Genomic DNA, 16,301 nt, shown 5'->3' on the forward strand with positions numbered 1-16,301 from the left:
TCCAAAGATGAGGAATGAAACTGATTCTCCACCCCTTCCCTGTGGAAACACAGTGACTGAAACAAGTATCACTCATTTAATCTGAGTCTGTTTTGCAGCTGTTAAGGGCATAGGAGCCCTGCCAGCAAAAGGTGGTAGCAGTTGCATGCACTAATAGCTAATTATCTTAAGACCAGCACATTAGCCGGACAACAAGCTCATCAGCCCCAGTTTCTTCAGTTGGCTATTTACTTAACCCTTCCATTTTCATGCCAAATCAGTATTTGTGTTGTTCTTTTTAGAAAAACAACTCACTTAACTGAAAGTATAAAGGAACAAGAAATAGCTCTCTCTTTAGTATCCATATGAACTTCTGAATACATGAATACCAATGACCTAAATATGTTGATGTGACACACCCCTTTTCTGCATTTCACTATAGGCTGTTGCCTCTAAGTGCAAGAGTGAGTTTAAACTTGATGCGCCCAAGCTCTGGTGAAAACCGGGACTGCAAACCTGTAGTTGGGAGTAGCTGCCAGAGAGCCATGTAAATACAAGGAAAAGGAATGTTGTGACACCTTGAAGACTGACAATAGATTATGATGACATGAGTTTAGGAATAGGAAGCTGCCTATATCAGGGCCAGATCACTGGCCCATCTTTTTCAGTACTGCCTGCAGTGACTGATGAATGACAAGCAGTGTTGGGGGCTAAACCTTTGCATAAGAAGCAGTGGTTCTGCCTTTGAGCTTTGTGGACCAGAGTCCATTGAATCAGACTCTAATCTGGGAAAGTTATAAACCTGTTAATCTTTCAAAGGTGCCACTTATGTGAGAGGAAGTTGCAAGACCAGGGGTTCCCAAGCTGTGGGCCACAGGCTTTCTTCAGCAACATGTCCTCATTAAATATTCACATTGATATATTTTTAAACTGCGTTGTTGTTGCTGCTTCTTTTATTTCTCAAACTGTATTTTATTGCATTACAATTCAAAGTCTTTGGAATGCTAATGCAACGAAAGAAAACACTATAAGAAATGAAAGCGGCAGCAAAAATGCAATTATAATTCACAGAGTGTCCGGCATGGCACATTGCAATTGCTACAACAGGCGGATAAGCGATTAAGCGGTCCTCCCAAAAAAACCTCAGCAATATTCAAGCAGTTTGGGAGCTGCTGTCCTTGATTTCAGAAGCGCAAGCCACCTCTCCCACCATGTCTCCAGGCCTCTAAGAAGCATGCCTGGCTTTAGACTGCATGGTGCTCTCCAAATATTGCTGGACTTCCAACTCCCTTCGGCCACAGCCAGCATGCTTGATGGCCGAACATGGTGGGAATTGTAGTCCAGCAACATCTGGAGGGCACCACGTTAGACTCATGGAATTGTAGAGTTGGAAGGTACCCTGATGGTCATCTAGTCCAACCCCCTGCAATGCCCAACGTGGGGCTCAAAACCACGACCTTTACCGACTGAGCTGTTCTTGTGGGGGCTCCAAAGCACCGTTCAGCCGCCTAGAAAGCAGAGCAGACCCTCATCGGAAGAGAACCCAGCGTCAACCGAGGCCAGCAAACTCCTCTCGTTGCCCTTGGAAGCCTGTGCTTGCCCGCAGACAACCTGAGAGCTGGCTTGCTTAGAAAGGAACTTTTTTGTGGGGTGTCTCTCTTTCTCTCCCCACCCCCAGCCCAATATCCCCAGGGCACTTCCGCGCTGCTCCCAGGCATCTGAGAGTCCCTTCTCACGGTTTCGTGTGGGACGCAGGTGGTGCTGTGGGTTAAACCACAGAGCCTAGGACTTGCCGATCAGAAGGTCGGCGGTTCGAATCCCCGCGATGGGGTGAGCTCCCATTGCTTGGTCCCTGCTCCTGCCAACCTAGCAGTTCAAAAGCACGTCAAAGTGCAAGTAGATAAATAGGTACCGCTCTGGTGGGAAGGTAAACGGCGTTTCCGTGCGCTGCTCTGGTTCACCAGAAGCGGCTTAGTCATGCTGGCCAAGAAAGCGAGATGAGCACCGCAACCCCCGAGTTGGCCACAACTGGACCTAATGGTCAGGGGTCCCTTTACCTTTTCTCACGGTTTCAACCAACGCGCCCATGCACCATTTCAAACACGTTTCCCGCCTTCACCCCAAAGAATCTTGGGAACCGTAGTTTGGCCCCTCGCGGGGCTGCAGCTCTCAGAAAGCTTGGCAAACTACAGTTCCCAGGATTCTTGTTTGGGGTGGGGTGGGAGCGTGGATCAGTCAGGGATACAGTTGCGGGGAGGGGGGAGGCATCTCCTCCCTTTTCTTGGGGAGGGGAGAAGAGGCCTGTTTCAGCGGTTCTCAACCTATGGGTCCCCAGATGTTGTTGGACTACAACTCCCATCATCCCTGAGCTCTGGCCTTGCTAGCTAGGGCTGATGGGAGTTGTAGTTCAACAACATCTGGGGATCCACAGGTTGAGAAAGGCTGAACTGTGGTATGTGAGGTGGGGCTTAACTGCCCCCCAATATTTTATTCAAGTTGGAAGAGGGAGGGAGGGAAGGGAGGGAGAGGGAGAGCTCAACCTGTGGGTCCCCAGACGTTGTTGGACTACAACTCCTATCATCCCTCAACTCCCATCTTCCCTGAGCTCTGGCCTTGCTACCTAGGGGCGATGGGAGTTGTAGTTCAACAACGTCTGGGGACGCACAGGTTGAGAAAGGCTGTCTGTAATGGGCCTGAGTCAGAACCCGGCGCTCGTAGCTTTCCTGAGGGAAGTCTTCCCCTCAGTGCTCAAGGCCCCCCGAAGAAAAAGACAACTTATTCATTCAGGGCGCGCAGGAGCGCTTGGTAGCACGGGCACCCGCATTGATAGACGGCAGTTCGGACGGTTGTGTGGAAAAGGCTATTTCAGCGGGTGCAGCTTGCAGGAGCGCACGGCTCTTTCCCGCCTCTCGCCTGGCAAGGAGAGCGCCCGTCTCTTCTGCCTGCGCTCCCCTTGGCTGTGGTGTTTGAGCAGAGGCTGAGCAGGCAGCGGGCGAGGATGCTGCGCGGCAGGTCGTCGCCCTCGACAGCTGCAGCCCTGACGAGTGGCTACCCTATTAGGACTCCCAGGGAAGTGGGTATATAGACGCGCGCACGAACAGCGGGGTCACCTCAGGGCTGCGCGCGTTTCCCGCGCGCAGCCCACACAGGTGCTTCGGCTGCAGCGCCTGGCGCCAGCCCTTCCCACATACGTACCCATCGGGGCGCCCGCGGATGGTACTGCTGGTCCTGCTGAGGCGAGCGAGAGCGCGCTGCGGAGGGAAGGAGGACGCGGACGGGGTTTTGTTCTTTAAAGCCTCTGGCCCTGGGCCCGGCGCCAAGTCCTACCCCCCACTTACCTGGCTGGGCCAAGGAAGCTGAGGAGGTGGTAGGCGGGGAGGAAGCTGGATCATGGGCCGCCCTCGCTCCCGAGAGAGAGGGAGAGAGGGAGGAACCACTTTTCCCCATCACCACAGAGACATCGTTGACCTCGCCGACCCACTAAGTTACACAAAGAGGGAGGGAGGCTGTCAGAGAGGAAGGAAGAGGTTTGGTCCCTCTCGCAGGAGTAGAGAGGCCGCCACCTTTTCCCTTGGCCTTGACTGGCATCCTGGTAGAAACCCAACAGGTGCCATCGCTCCCTCTCACTGCACTGCCAGGACACGACCTGTTGAATTTCCACCTGTCATGCAGAGACTCCGATGGGAGAGGGAGAGAGAGAGAGAAGTGCTTAGCTGTAGGAGCTGAAGGGTTTTGGGAGGTGTATACAGTAAGGTGAAACGGTTTAAAAAACAAAAAAAAAACTAGAAGATGGAGAAAAGGAATATTTTAGGAGGAGGTGGAGACACTGGGGAAATGTGCTTGTGCAAGGAGAGAGGAAGAGACTTAAGAAGGGGGGAGGGAAACTAAACTGAAGGATTAAAAGGTATGTACGAATAAATTTTTTTGGGGGGATAATAGAAAGCCCTCCCCCCTGCCAGCTTTTGTTTTTTTAAAAAGCTCCGCTTTTCATCCTGCCTGAAAGTAACATGAGCTAGAAAATGCATTGGGCAAACACAGAAGAAAAGGTAGCTGATAAGAAATGCAGATACCAAGGAACAATGGATGGACATTTATATAATCTACTTAAGCACTTGAATTATATATTTATATGAACAGATCAATATAGTTTGATACAAGAGCATTTCTTTGCATTATTTGTATTTGTGTGTGGCACTAGTTGAGTTTTCTGCTTTAACTCTAATAATAATAATAATAATAATAATAATAATAATAATAATAATAATATCAATTACTTTACCATAAGGTCTCAGGGTGGGTCTCAACAATAAAAAAACTGTTTTCAGTAACAACAAATTACTACCACAAGAGTAGGGTAAGCTCTCATACACATACGCACATACGTATGTCAATAGTAACTTACCTTGATTATTAATACATTTCTGGATTACATTTTCAGGCATTAATCCTAATACAACTGGATATACTGTACATTGAAGATGGATCCAAACATTTTCTTGTTATGGCTGAAAGAAACATTGTCTGGCTAAGATGTTAAACTTTCTTGTTATGGGAAATTTGTTATAAAATTGCAATTCCGATGCCTATGTTGTTGTTGTTGTTGTTTAGTCGTTTAGTCGTGTCCGACTCTTCGTGACCCCATGGACCAGAGCACACCAGACACTCCTGTCTTCCGATGCCTATAGAATACATTAAAAGGAATATTGCAGAACAGGAAAACTACAGCAGAATTCTACCCAAGTTTTTTCAAATGTAAGCCCCACTATGTTCCATGGGGCTTACTCCCAAGCAAATGTGCATAGGATTGAAGATTATGGCTAAAATTATAAATACAGTGGTACCTCGGGTTAAGTACTTAATTCATTCCGGAGGTCCGTTCTTAACCTGAAACTGTTCTTAACCTGAAGCACCACTTTAGCTAATGGGGCCTCCTGCTGCTGCCGCGCCACCAGAGCACAATTTCAGTTCTTAACCCAAGGTACTATTTCTGGGTTAGCGGAGTCTGTAACCTGAAGCGTATGTAACCTGAAGCGTATGTAACCCGAGGTACCACTGTACTGGGGAACTTAAGCCGCACAGAGACTTAACTTTTGAGATAAATGCACCTAGTACTGTTAATTCACATTAGAAATGGCCACATCTGGTCTCAGAGTAAAGAAAAAAATGGCTGAACTGTAATAAGTAGTAAAAGTAATATTGTAAAGGTTTCCAGAGGGGGTAGCCATGGTAGTCTGCTGCAAGAAAAACAATAAAGAGCCCTATGGCACCTTGACTTAAAAAAATAATGGCATAAGCTTTCATGGAATAGAGTCCACTTCAATGTTGTAAACTGTATTTCTTTTAATGTACTACAAAGTAAAGTTCTGCTGATTGGAGGCAAGTGGTGGCAGCCCTTATTATGTCTGCATTCTGAAGCAGTTTGCTTCTGGATACACATGTGCAGATTAAGCTGCAGGTTATCTAGAAAGTGTTTTGGTTCCCTTAAAAAAAATGTTTTGCTCACATTGAGTCTTGGTAAGTTGTTGCAGCCAGAACAGAATCTTCACAAACACTGCTTATTTTTATTTATTTTTTAAAGGAAGCTTCTGACTTGGTTGTGGAAGTACAGTAGTGCCCCGCAAGACGAATGCCTCGCAAGACGAAAAACCCGCTAGACGAAAGGGTTTTCCGTTTTTTGATGCGCTTCGCAAGACAAATTTCCCTATGGGCTTGCTTCGCAAGACGAAAACGTCTTGCGAGTCTTGCAATTTTTTTCGCTCCCCCACCCCTTTTTCTAAGCCGCTAATAGCCTTTTAGCCGCTAAGCCGCTAAGCCTTTAATAGCCGCTAAACCGCTAATAGCGCTAATCCGCTAATCCGCTAATAGGGTTGCTTCGCAAGACGAAAAAACCACTAGACGAAGAGACTCGCGGAACGGATTATTTTCATCTTGCGAGGCACCACTGTAATAGGAAACATAGTGTGATTCATAGAATCATAGAAATGTAGAGTTGTAAGGGACCACGAGAGCAATCTAGTCCAACCCCTGCAATGCAAGAATCTTTTGCCCAACGTGGATCTCGAACCCATTACCTTGAGATTAAGAGTCTCATCTGTTTGAAAACATGAAGGCAGCATCCGCAAAAGGCACTGATATCACACATGGAACTTGTGGACTTTGCTCAATTACAGTGCAATTCTAACTATGTCTACTCAGAAGTAAGTCCTACTGAATAAATAGGTCTTACTCCCAGGTAAGTGTGATTAGAACTTCAGTCGTACATGCCTTTCTCTGATGAGGTTTAACAACTCATCCTTAACAATATACTACTTTTATTTTCTAACCCTTATTCTTTATACACCTTTAACCATTTCTTTATGCATTAAATTTAATGTAAAACAAACCTTGTACAAAACCCAAATAGCAAGAAACCCAACTGAAGCTTCAGGTGCTATGCTGGCATATTCCCCTGAAGGGAGCATTGTTTTCTTTTCTTTTTTTTTTTTTTGCATTAAATTTTTATTCGTATTTAATAAAGAACAAAAAAAAGAAAAAAAATATATAAACAAACAAGTTTACATAACAAACAGATTAACCATTATATAAGTTGTTGTTCCCATTTCCCATTTTATACACACAAAAATTAAACATACCAAATCATAAAGATAGAAAATGTTTTGTACTCTGTCAGGTCTTTGACTTCCCTCCACCCTTTTGGTAGGTTTCTAATAAATTCCATGGTTGCGTATTTATTTTTAATCTTAAAATTGTCGCTGATAGAGTTTTTCTCTCCCCGCCAGATCATCTTATAAATCCATTCCAATATAGTTCCAAAATTTACTCCAATTTTTCTTGAGTTTCTGTTCATCTTGGTCACGTAACCTGCCTGTTAGTCTATCCAGCTCGGCGTAATTTACCATTTTAATCTGCCAATCACTTATGCCAGGTATAGCCTCCGACTTCCAATTTTGTGCCAGCAGTATTCTTGCAGCTGTGGTGGCGTAGAGGAATATTATTTTGTCCTCGCTTTTTATTTCTTTGCCCATTATACCCAACAAAAAGGCCTCAGGTCTCTTGGGAAAGGTATATTTTAATATTTTTTTAAACTCATTATAGATTAATTCCCAAAAGGCCTTCACCTTGCTGCATAACCACCACATATGATAAAGGTCTCCCCCCACTTCGCCACATTTCCAACATGTCTTATTCTTTAATCTATACATTTTGGCCAACTTCGCCGGTGTGAGATACCATCTATATATCATCTTCCAGACATTCTCTCTCAATACTGTAAGGGGAGCATTGTTTTCAGGCTTGCGGTGGGTTGGGTGGGAAGTGTCCTATGTATATACTCACACCACACAAAGCTATACAAACCTTGGGTCAACTTCTTGTTCTCGAATGTATTGCTTGTGTAATCATTAATCTGGAAAACATTGCTGTAACAGAAGAATATGGGTTTAGATTGCTATATGTCATAATTACTGGCGACATCCCCCCCAACGCCTCCTCCCTCCTGGATTTCATCAGTGGTACTCTTAACCATGGGATGTGGGTGACGCTGTGGGTTAAAGCACAGAGCCTAGGACTTGCCAATCAGAAAGTTGGAGGTTCGAATCCCTGCAACGGGGTGAGCTCCCGTTGCTCGGTCCCTGCCCCTGCCAACCTAGCAGTTCAAAAGCACGTTCAAAGTGCAAGTAGATAAATAGGTACCACTCCGGCGGGAAGGTAAACAGCGTTTCCGTGCGCTGCTCTGGTTCGCCAGAAGTGGCTTAATCATGCTGGCCACATGACCCAGAAGCTGTACGCCAGCTCCCTCGGCCAGTAAAGCGAGTGCCACAACCCCAGAGTCGGTCACGACTGGACCGAATGGTCAGGGGTACCTTTACCTTACTCTTAACCATAGTCCTAAACTTTACGTATCAATGCAACTTAAACACTTTTTTAAAGCTTGTTTGCCATTCCCTATCCTAGATCACTCCTAGCTATGTGAAGCTGCCTAAAATTTCAAAGATTCCTGAACAGCAATAGAGCATTAACTAGAACCTTGAAAGAGCAAACTATCCAGGAAGAAGCAATGTGCCCTTTTTTGGACAACATGAGATTTCATATCCGCTTCGTTATTCTTGTTATCTATGAACAGTAAAAGGTACACTATGTGGCTACATGAAAGACTGTGTAGGTTTCTGGTTAAATTTTCAATTCCTGCTTGATGCTGTCCTAAGGCAAACTCACTAAACAAACAAATAAACAAATTCATATATTTGCCAAAGACAGTTAACTACAGAGAAAAGTGGTGGTTGGTCCTGTTTTGAAACCAGGTATTATTAAGCATTGTTTGGAAGTACTGCCAAAATAGACATGCACAGGAAACAGGAGAAGTGTTGCAATAATAGCTGGACCAGACCAAAGTTTCTTCTAGCTCGCCATCATTCAAAATAGTGCTTATGGTATTTGAAGTGCTAAGTGCTCATGAACGCTGCTTCAAAGTAAAGCTGTGTTCCACTGATTTTTACCTGGCACAAGTGACATCAAAGTGGAAACTGAAAAGAAACATATTTTTAAACTATTTGAAGGAAGATAATTCTTGTACTTAGTAGCCAAACAATCTGTAAGGTAAAGGTAAAGGGACCCCTGACCATTAGGTCCAGTCATGGCCAACTCTGGGGTTGCGGCACTCATCTTGCTTTATTAAAGAGGAAGCCAGCATACAGCTTCCGGGTCATGTGGCCAGGATGACTAAGCCGTTTCTGGCGAACCAGAGCAGCGCACGGAAACGCCGTTTACCTTCCCACCGGAGTGGTACCTATTTATCTACTTGCATGTTGACGTGCTTTCGAACTGCTAGGTTGGCAGGAACTGGGACTGAGCAACAGCAGCTCATGCCATCGCGGGGATTTGGACCGCCAACCTTCTGATTGGCAAGTCCTAGGTTGTGGTTTTTGCCACCCTGGCTCTCTGCAAACAGTATATTTAAAATTAGCCACTGAGCTCAGCTTGGCCTACCTATAGCATGCCCTGGCTATAGGTATTAAGATGAAGCCTGCTGTCTCTGATCCTAGAGACAGTATATAGTATTATGACTAGTAGCTACTTGTTGAGAAAAAGAAACCGAGCTTCTACATGGGAGCAAAGGGCCCTCCATTCTAATGAGAAGCTGGATCAAAGAGATAGCATTGGTTTAAAGGAACATTGCTAGTTATCTAATAAGGCCAGAAACAATAGATGATATCTGCATAACGTTTACAAATCCCTGGGCTTGGTACTTAAAACAGGGAAAATGGTATTTAAAGTGTATCTCCAAAAGCCTCTCACTGTGAGAATACCAACTCGGAAGATACCCTTTTGTATCAACTCAATTGAACCCTTTCAACTGCAGAAAAAAAGGGGAGGTCTGTTTTGCTTTCCAAAAAAAATGTATGGGAAGTGGAGCTATCTGGTGGCCTGACTAAAATGCAATTTTGCACATAGGCATCTGGTTATGTATATAACATAAATTGAATTACAATTGGTAAAAGACCTCAACACAAGTTTCCTACTATCTGTTCGGTTAATAATTTATTTGGGTTAAAAACTAAAGCACAACATGCAAAATGTCCACACTTCCAGAGTCCAACTGGATCTTCTAACCTGGGTGTCCTACGTAAAATATATGAACAGCCATATAGAAGCTTACAGAAGCTAACACATCTGTAAATTGGATTATTCATTTTGATACGGTTAATTTCAGTTGATGGATGTTGTACATATATGGGTGTTGGCTTGTTGATAAAATATATGTCCTAAATTACTGTATTGAACTTGGAACTTCATGCTAAAGACAAAACATGATGCCAGGAGTGAAATACACTGTATACACTGTTTTTGAGATTCTAGGATCTTTCTTGCTTTGGAATCTAGTTGCGCACATATGTAATTGTTATTGTACCTCTCTTTTTTCTGAGTCTGTACATTTAAAATTAAAAATATGGTGTCTTTACAAAAATATCCTGTGCTCTCTCTTCATATTGTGGAGGCTGCCTTGAACATCCCTGGACTCTTTAGGGAAGGGGTGCTTGCAAAATGTGGACATGATTCTCCTCTGTTAAAATGCATTTTCATAGTTTTGGGATTAGGAAATTTAAGAACAATTTTTGTATAAACAGTAAATGACAGTTACACAGATGCAGAAAATACTACTGAAGATTAAGGATTCCCACTGATTGAATCAAATGTTGAACTGTCAGAAGATGGAAATCTTGGATTTCATGGAACAATGCTAATTATTATTCTCTTTCCTGAAAGTATTGCACACACCACTCAATAAATTAAATTATGTTGAAACTAGTGATAAAGGATGAGTAATTCAGAAGTCTAAGAGGAAGCAGTTTGATTATGTGGAAATGCTTTCTAGCAAAAAACAAGTACAGGGGATTTCGGTAGTTTTGCAGCCAAATGACCTGAAAATTTCAGCATTGATGAAAAGGCCCCTATGAATCAAATTATGATCAATAGAGAAATGTGTCTTGTGGAGCTGTGAATGAAATGCACGTACGTATCTGGTGGGAATGACATGAATCAAAACCATTGCATCACTCTTAAAGATACTATATGGGAACAATAAACTTACAAATTCCATACAAGGCTTACTATTTATGATATAAAGCAAAAAGGGCTAGTGGCTAGTTCAGTGGTAGAGTAGAAATGTAAACCACTACTATTAGCAGAATTATTGTTATTGACAAACCACAGGCAGACATTACACTATATATTTAGTACATTGTTATTTCCCTAGGAATGCAGAGAAGCTGGGCTGAGGATAAGTCTTGAAGGGATGAATAAGTAAGTAATTTGGATGTTAAATTGTTAAATTATTGAAAGCTGAAAATAAAATATGAAAAATAAAGGAATGCAGAGAAGCGCAGGACTCTCTCTCAACTCCCAACTCCTTCTCCACAGCTGAGAAGCCAAACAAAAAAATACAACTGTTTAGTGTGGGAAGTGCTTTTGACAGAGTATTGTTGCCATGTAAATTGTCTTTATTATATAAGAATTCCCCACCCGATGTTCTTTAGAACATATTAGGGTTTGAGGAAGTTCATGGCACATTTGAATATGGTGTTGAAACGGATGTTTTCAAGGTCAGGAAACCAGTGCTATATGACTGTCAAACAGGTTGTGATTAGTTGCCTAATGCCTGGTTCTTGTGACTTTTTTCCACCTTCCGTGCATAAATGTAGATGCCAATATTGAAACACACAACATTAAAGGCCCATTCCATTTTGCTGCCTGAGGTGAAATGGGAAGGTGTTGCTGTCCGTCTGCTGAAGCCTCACTGGGGTCACACGACTTCGGTGGCAGGGACAGGCAGGGCAGCCATGGGGGAAGTGCCCCATAGGATCCTGCTACAGGACAGCTGATTCACTCTGTCTCATGGGCAGGCAGACCCTGATTAAAGGTATAAGTAGTAACCACAGAGCCTAGGACTTGCCGATCAGAAGGTCGGCGGTTCGAATCCCCACGACAGAGTGAGCTCCCGTTGCTTGGTCCCTGCTCCTGCCAACCTAGCAGTTTGAAAGCACGTCAAAGTGCAAGTAGATAAATAGGTACCGCTCTGGCGGGAAGGTAAACAGCGTTTCCGTGCACTGCTCTGGTTCACCAGAAGCGGCTTAGTCATGCTGGCCACATGACCCGGAAGCTGTCTGCGGACAAATGCCGGCTCCCTTGGCCAATAAAGCGAGATGAGCGCCGCAACCCCAGAGTCGGTCACGACTGGACCTAATGGTCAGGGGTCCCTTTAACTTTACTAGTAAAAAAAATCGCACCCGCAGTTAAAAGTTAAAACACACCGAAGGTCCCACTGGTAAACAAAAAAGGTCACTTCATATTCACGAGTGGTTTGGGATTCTACAATATATGAATGGAGCTAATTGAATGGCATCAGAGAGAGAGAGAGAGAGAGAGAGAGAGAGAGCGCAGAAGGAAGGGGCAGAGCTTAGGTATTTAGTGGGAAACCACAAAGTGTATTCTCATTGACTTATCTGCTAGTCTCAACTCTGCCCTTTACTGATGGGAGGGATGCAAGGTTGCATATACCCAACAGAAATATAGGGACATTTTTCTACCGGGTAACTGATTCTTATCTAAAGATGCATAAGGTTTACCTTTAACTTTAGCGGACCCCACATGTTCCCCAACCATGCCTTAGGAAAAGTCCAAGACTGAAATCGCAACCCTGCTCCCTTCTCCTGCCTTGACTCTTTTTCTTCTGTGTTTAACAATTTGAGATAGGCTTCTGCTCACAGAAATGAGTTTGCTGTCTAGTAAAAGGAAATGTATCCACATGTTTATGAGGTAGCCACCTCACCTACTTACTCTGTTGGTGCCAAATATCAGAATTTCTGTGGAAGGTTTTTTCCCTCTGAAAGAAGGGATGGCTTTAGCACAGCAATCCCAACATAAACACAAAAGTGTACAAATGAAAATATGGTGGCATGGAATCATAGTGAAGCTAATGTGGATGCAGTAATGTGAAAGCATTAGGGAAGTATCTCAGAACAAGTGATAAAATGGGATGCAGAATACATCCACGTCAAATGCAGTCTTAATGCATCAATGATGTTGCTGCAAACTCCTGCAGTAAAACAACAGATTGGACGGACCCACAATTATTTATTGGTCTAATCTTCATCATCATAGGTGTTATCCTGTTTCTATTGGAAGAATTAGATAGAAACTGAAAGAGAGATAAGAAGCATCATGATTCCAAAGTACGTTTCAAATCTTATCTTCAATAAACTTTTATTTCTAGGCCAGATTGAAAACATTTTTTTTTAATCTATGAACTAATAGCCTTGATTTTCCACAAATAATTAGATAAATTGTGCCCCATAGGAGTTGGATGGTCTTAAGTTTTGTTTTGTATTTACACCAATATTTCAAAGTAGGAAAAGGCAACTTTTTTTTTAGTTGTTCTTATAGGGGTTTACAACAAAATGATTTTTAAAAATTGATTCTTTGACATAATTTCCAAGCTAGTGGATGGAAAGAATGCAGCTTTAACTCCCTGATTATTGCTGCTGGAGTAGGTTAGAAAATAGTATACTCTATACATGCTCACCTACTGCCTTCTACCAATCATTAGAAAGCATGGCACCTGGAACACTACTATTGGTGGTGCATCCACAAATGGTAGCAAGTATAGGGCCCTAAAATGGTGAGTAATGGGACTGTGTGAAACAGAGCTGAGCTTTGGTCCACTGGATACTAAGAAGCTCCAAGCAATCTGTACCAGCCTGAAACCAGCACTGGGACAAGGGGCAGGATCAGGGGAAAAATGCCCCACCCTCATCCAGATCAACACTAATGATACTGGCGATGGCAAATGCTCAGCTTAGCTGGAATTCTTGCTTCACTGCCATTGCTCTGGTAGGGATAACTGGGGATGCTGGAAGGAAGGCTCCCTCTCCTTATAGGAGCAACTGAAGAAGACAAATCCCTTCCTCCTCTTCATGCTTCCTAAAGGTTTAGGAATGCCCTCTGGAGTCTAGGGAGAAAGGCGATTACTTACTTACTTACTTACTTACTTACTTACTTACTTACTTACTATTTATTTATTTATTTATTTATTTATTTATTTATTTATTTATGCATTTATATTATTTGTAACCTGCTCTTCATTATTCACACAATCTCAGAGTGGGGAACAACACTAAAACATAATAAAACAATATTCCAGTTAAATACAACATCAAGTGAAAACAGAAAACATTTATTAACAACGCAGCTAGATTTATGTATATTTATGTCCCTGCCCATGCTCCAAGGAGTTCAGGATGGCCCACGGTGCTATTTTCCCATTTTATTTTAAAACAGTGCGAATTAGGATAAGAATGTTAGTGAGCTGTCTACAACAACATCACAGAGATTTATAGCTGGACAGGGATTCGGGCCTTGTCTCCCTGCTCCAAGTGCAACAGGCTCCCTCCCTGTTGTGTTTGTTTTGACATACTGGAATTCACTGTGAAACTTTAAACACCTCTAAACAGAAGCTGCCCACAGTTATGTTGTAATCTAAATTATACCGTCCTAGTTGGAGGAAAAAGGCTTGACCTCAAGTCTGATTTGAGGAGGAGGAAGGCATACAAAAATATACCAAACATAGGTAAGTGCTACTGACTCACCTGGTGGTGTCAATTCTGTCTTGGATTTCTTTCTAGTCTTCTGGTGGTTCCTGCGTGCAACTGTGACTGGTAGATTCGGACAACTTAAATTTGCTGCTTAAGGGTAAAAGGAATTAAATTTGCTGTGCAACATTAGAAATGGAAGCTCAGGAGCACGTTCAGCTTCCAAGGCAAAGTTCGAAAACCGGAACACCTACTTCCAGGTTTGCAGCGTTGGGTTCTGAGTTGTTCGGGAACTAAGCTGTTCAAAAACCGAGGTACCACTGTACTGTGGTTTCCAGTGCTGGGTTTTTAATCTGTGCTCACATGGCTTTTCTCACATTGGATTTGGGACAGCATATAGGTGCTTGCCACGTTCTGAATATGAAGAGAACGTATGCGCAAGATAATGTCTCACATTGTATCTCCTTCTAGACAAACATCACTGACACCAAATTTAGCTCGAGTGGCGGTTAGGCATTGGAATAATGTGTTGTGGTGTGTTGAAGTGCTAGGTGTGGCCATCGCCTATGCCTTCAATTTATAGGGGTATTCCGGTAAAGGAATCTGCGGTCGTGTATTCTGTCCGAAGCCTGCTTGGCGGGAGGCCATGGCACGACCCGCGGTGACATCAGGGGTGAGCCTATAGTTGGATTAGCATCAACAGGTGATGAACTCCTGGTGAATAAACCCACTTGTTTTGCGATCCAATGCCTAAGCCAATACCTTTTCATTGCTGTAATCAATAAAGTTGTGGCCTTTTCTAGCCCATTAACCTTATATCACGTGTCCCTGTGTCTTCATTTTACTTCGCGGGGGTCGGGTCCTCGAACCACAAAACATCAAAGGAATGTTGAGAGAAGCAAAGGAATGTCAAGAAGACTAAGGGAAACTCAGTGGGTTTCCACTTAATGCCAGATTTTGCCTACCTTGAAATATGAGGCAAATTCAGAGATGTCTATTCGGGTACAATATCTGCAAAATTCTAAGGGGTGGTACAAGAATTTTAATCGGTTTCACACATCCCTAACTACTGAAGATGGAAGCACAACCAATGTGAGTCACCTCTGTTAAATTCAGGCAAAGGTTATAAAGGTATTGGCCAAACCCGAGTGATTGTGTTACCTACATTCCAAACATAGACCTTATGAAGGTATAATTTCCTCCCTTTAGCTGTTATGTAGCTTTAAATTCTAATGTATTTTCAGATAATCTAGGTTGAAAAAGGTTCCATACACTCCCTCTGACCCTACAGTCAGCAGAATGGGAACTCTTTTGTATAGTGCATGTGTGAGCTAAGGCTACACAGCATGCACACAGACTGTACATTTAAAACACCTGACTTCCCCCAGTCCTGGGAATTGTAGTCCTGGGGGATAAATCCCAGTTCCCAGGATTTGGGGACGACGACAATGTGCTTTAAATGCATGGTGTGAGCACAGTGAGAACTTCAAACATTAAAAACTATCACCATCCAGATGTTGGTGGATTGCAGCTTCCACAATTTCTGACCACTGACCATGCTAACAGTGTCCAACAACATCTGGAGGCTCACAGGTTCCCCATTCCTAATGGGGATGGGGATCAGCAAGATTACCACTCTCTCCTGTGAACTGACCTGAGATCTATGGGTATAAAGAGGTATACAAATTTTAATCATCATCATCTCTAAAATATATGAAGAGGATTAGTCAAGAATAGCAAATGATAAGAGTAACTGAATTAGAAATTTCTTCCTCCGTTACGCTTGTGTGACCTAAATAGATTAAAATATTGTTTCAAAGACTGCTGCTTCCAGAACGCAGTGTCATCTCAGTTGACAAGACAAACCTTCTGCCACTAGGTGGATATTTTCCAGTGCGCGAAACAACGAAGCTAGAGAAACTAAATAGTAGGTGTTAACTCTCACAAAACCAGTTCTGCCAGCCTAAATGTGAAACACTTGGGAGGGTGTGTCCATTCTTAAAACGTGTCAGTGAAACTGCAAATAGTAGGCAAGATGATCAACAGTAAAATGAGGAGATTGTCACTGTCATTGTGATGGATTTTAATTGTAAGCTAAGAAGTGTGCGTGCACATAAAAGTTCATACCAATAACAAACTTAGTTGGTCTCTAAGGTGCTACTGGAAGGAATTTTTTAATTTCGTTTCGACTACGGCAGACCAACACGGCTACCTACCTGTAACTAGCTGAAATAGTGA

General features: G+C 43.1%; 1 protein-coding gene and 1 long non-coding RNA gene across 2 annotated transcripts in view; one reads left to right on the top strand and one right to left on the bottom strand.

Moving 5' to 3' along the window:
• Positions 1–3,268, bottom strand: part of SLC15A1 (solute carrier family 15 member 1) — a 39,519-nt gene extending 36,251 nt beyond the window's left edge. Inside the window, exon 1 of the mRNA XM_081198389.1 lies at positions 3,175–3,268. Coding sequence (XP_081054515.1) covers positions 3,175–3,178 — 4 coding nt within the window. The 5' untranslated portion in view covers positions 3,179–3,268. The remainder of the gene's footprint in view (positions 1–3,174) is intronic.
• On the top strand, positions 2,806–4,559 carry LOC308589532. Its single transcript, XR_014009361.1, has 2 exons — positions 2,806–3,052; positions 4,418–4,559. It is a non-coding gene; the product is annotated as an uncharacterized lncRNA (long non-coding RNA).
• Positions 4,560–16,301: the final 11,742 nt, after the last annotated feature.

The sequence above is a fragment of the Podarcis bocagei genome (genome assembly GCF_964188305.1).
Source record: "Podarcis bocagei genome assembly, chromosome: 6".
Lineage (NCBI taxonomy): Eukaryota > Metazoa > Chordata > Lepidosauria > Squamata > Lacertidae > Podarcis > Podarcis bocagei.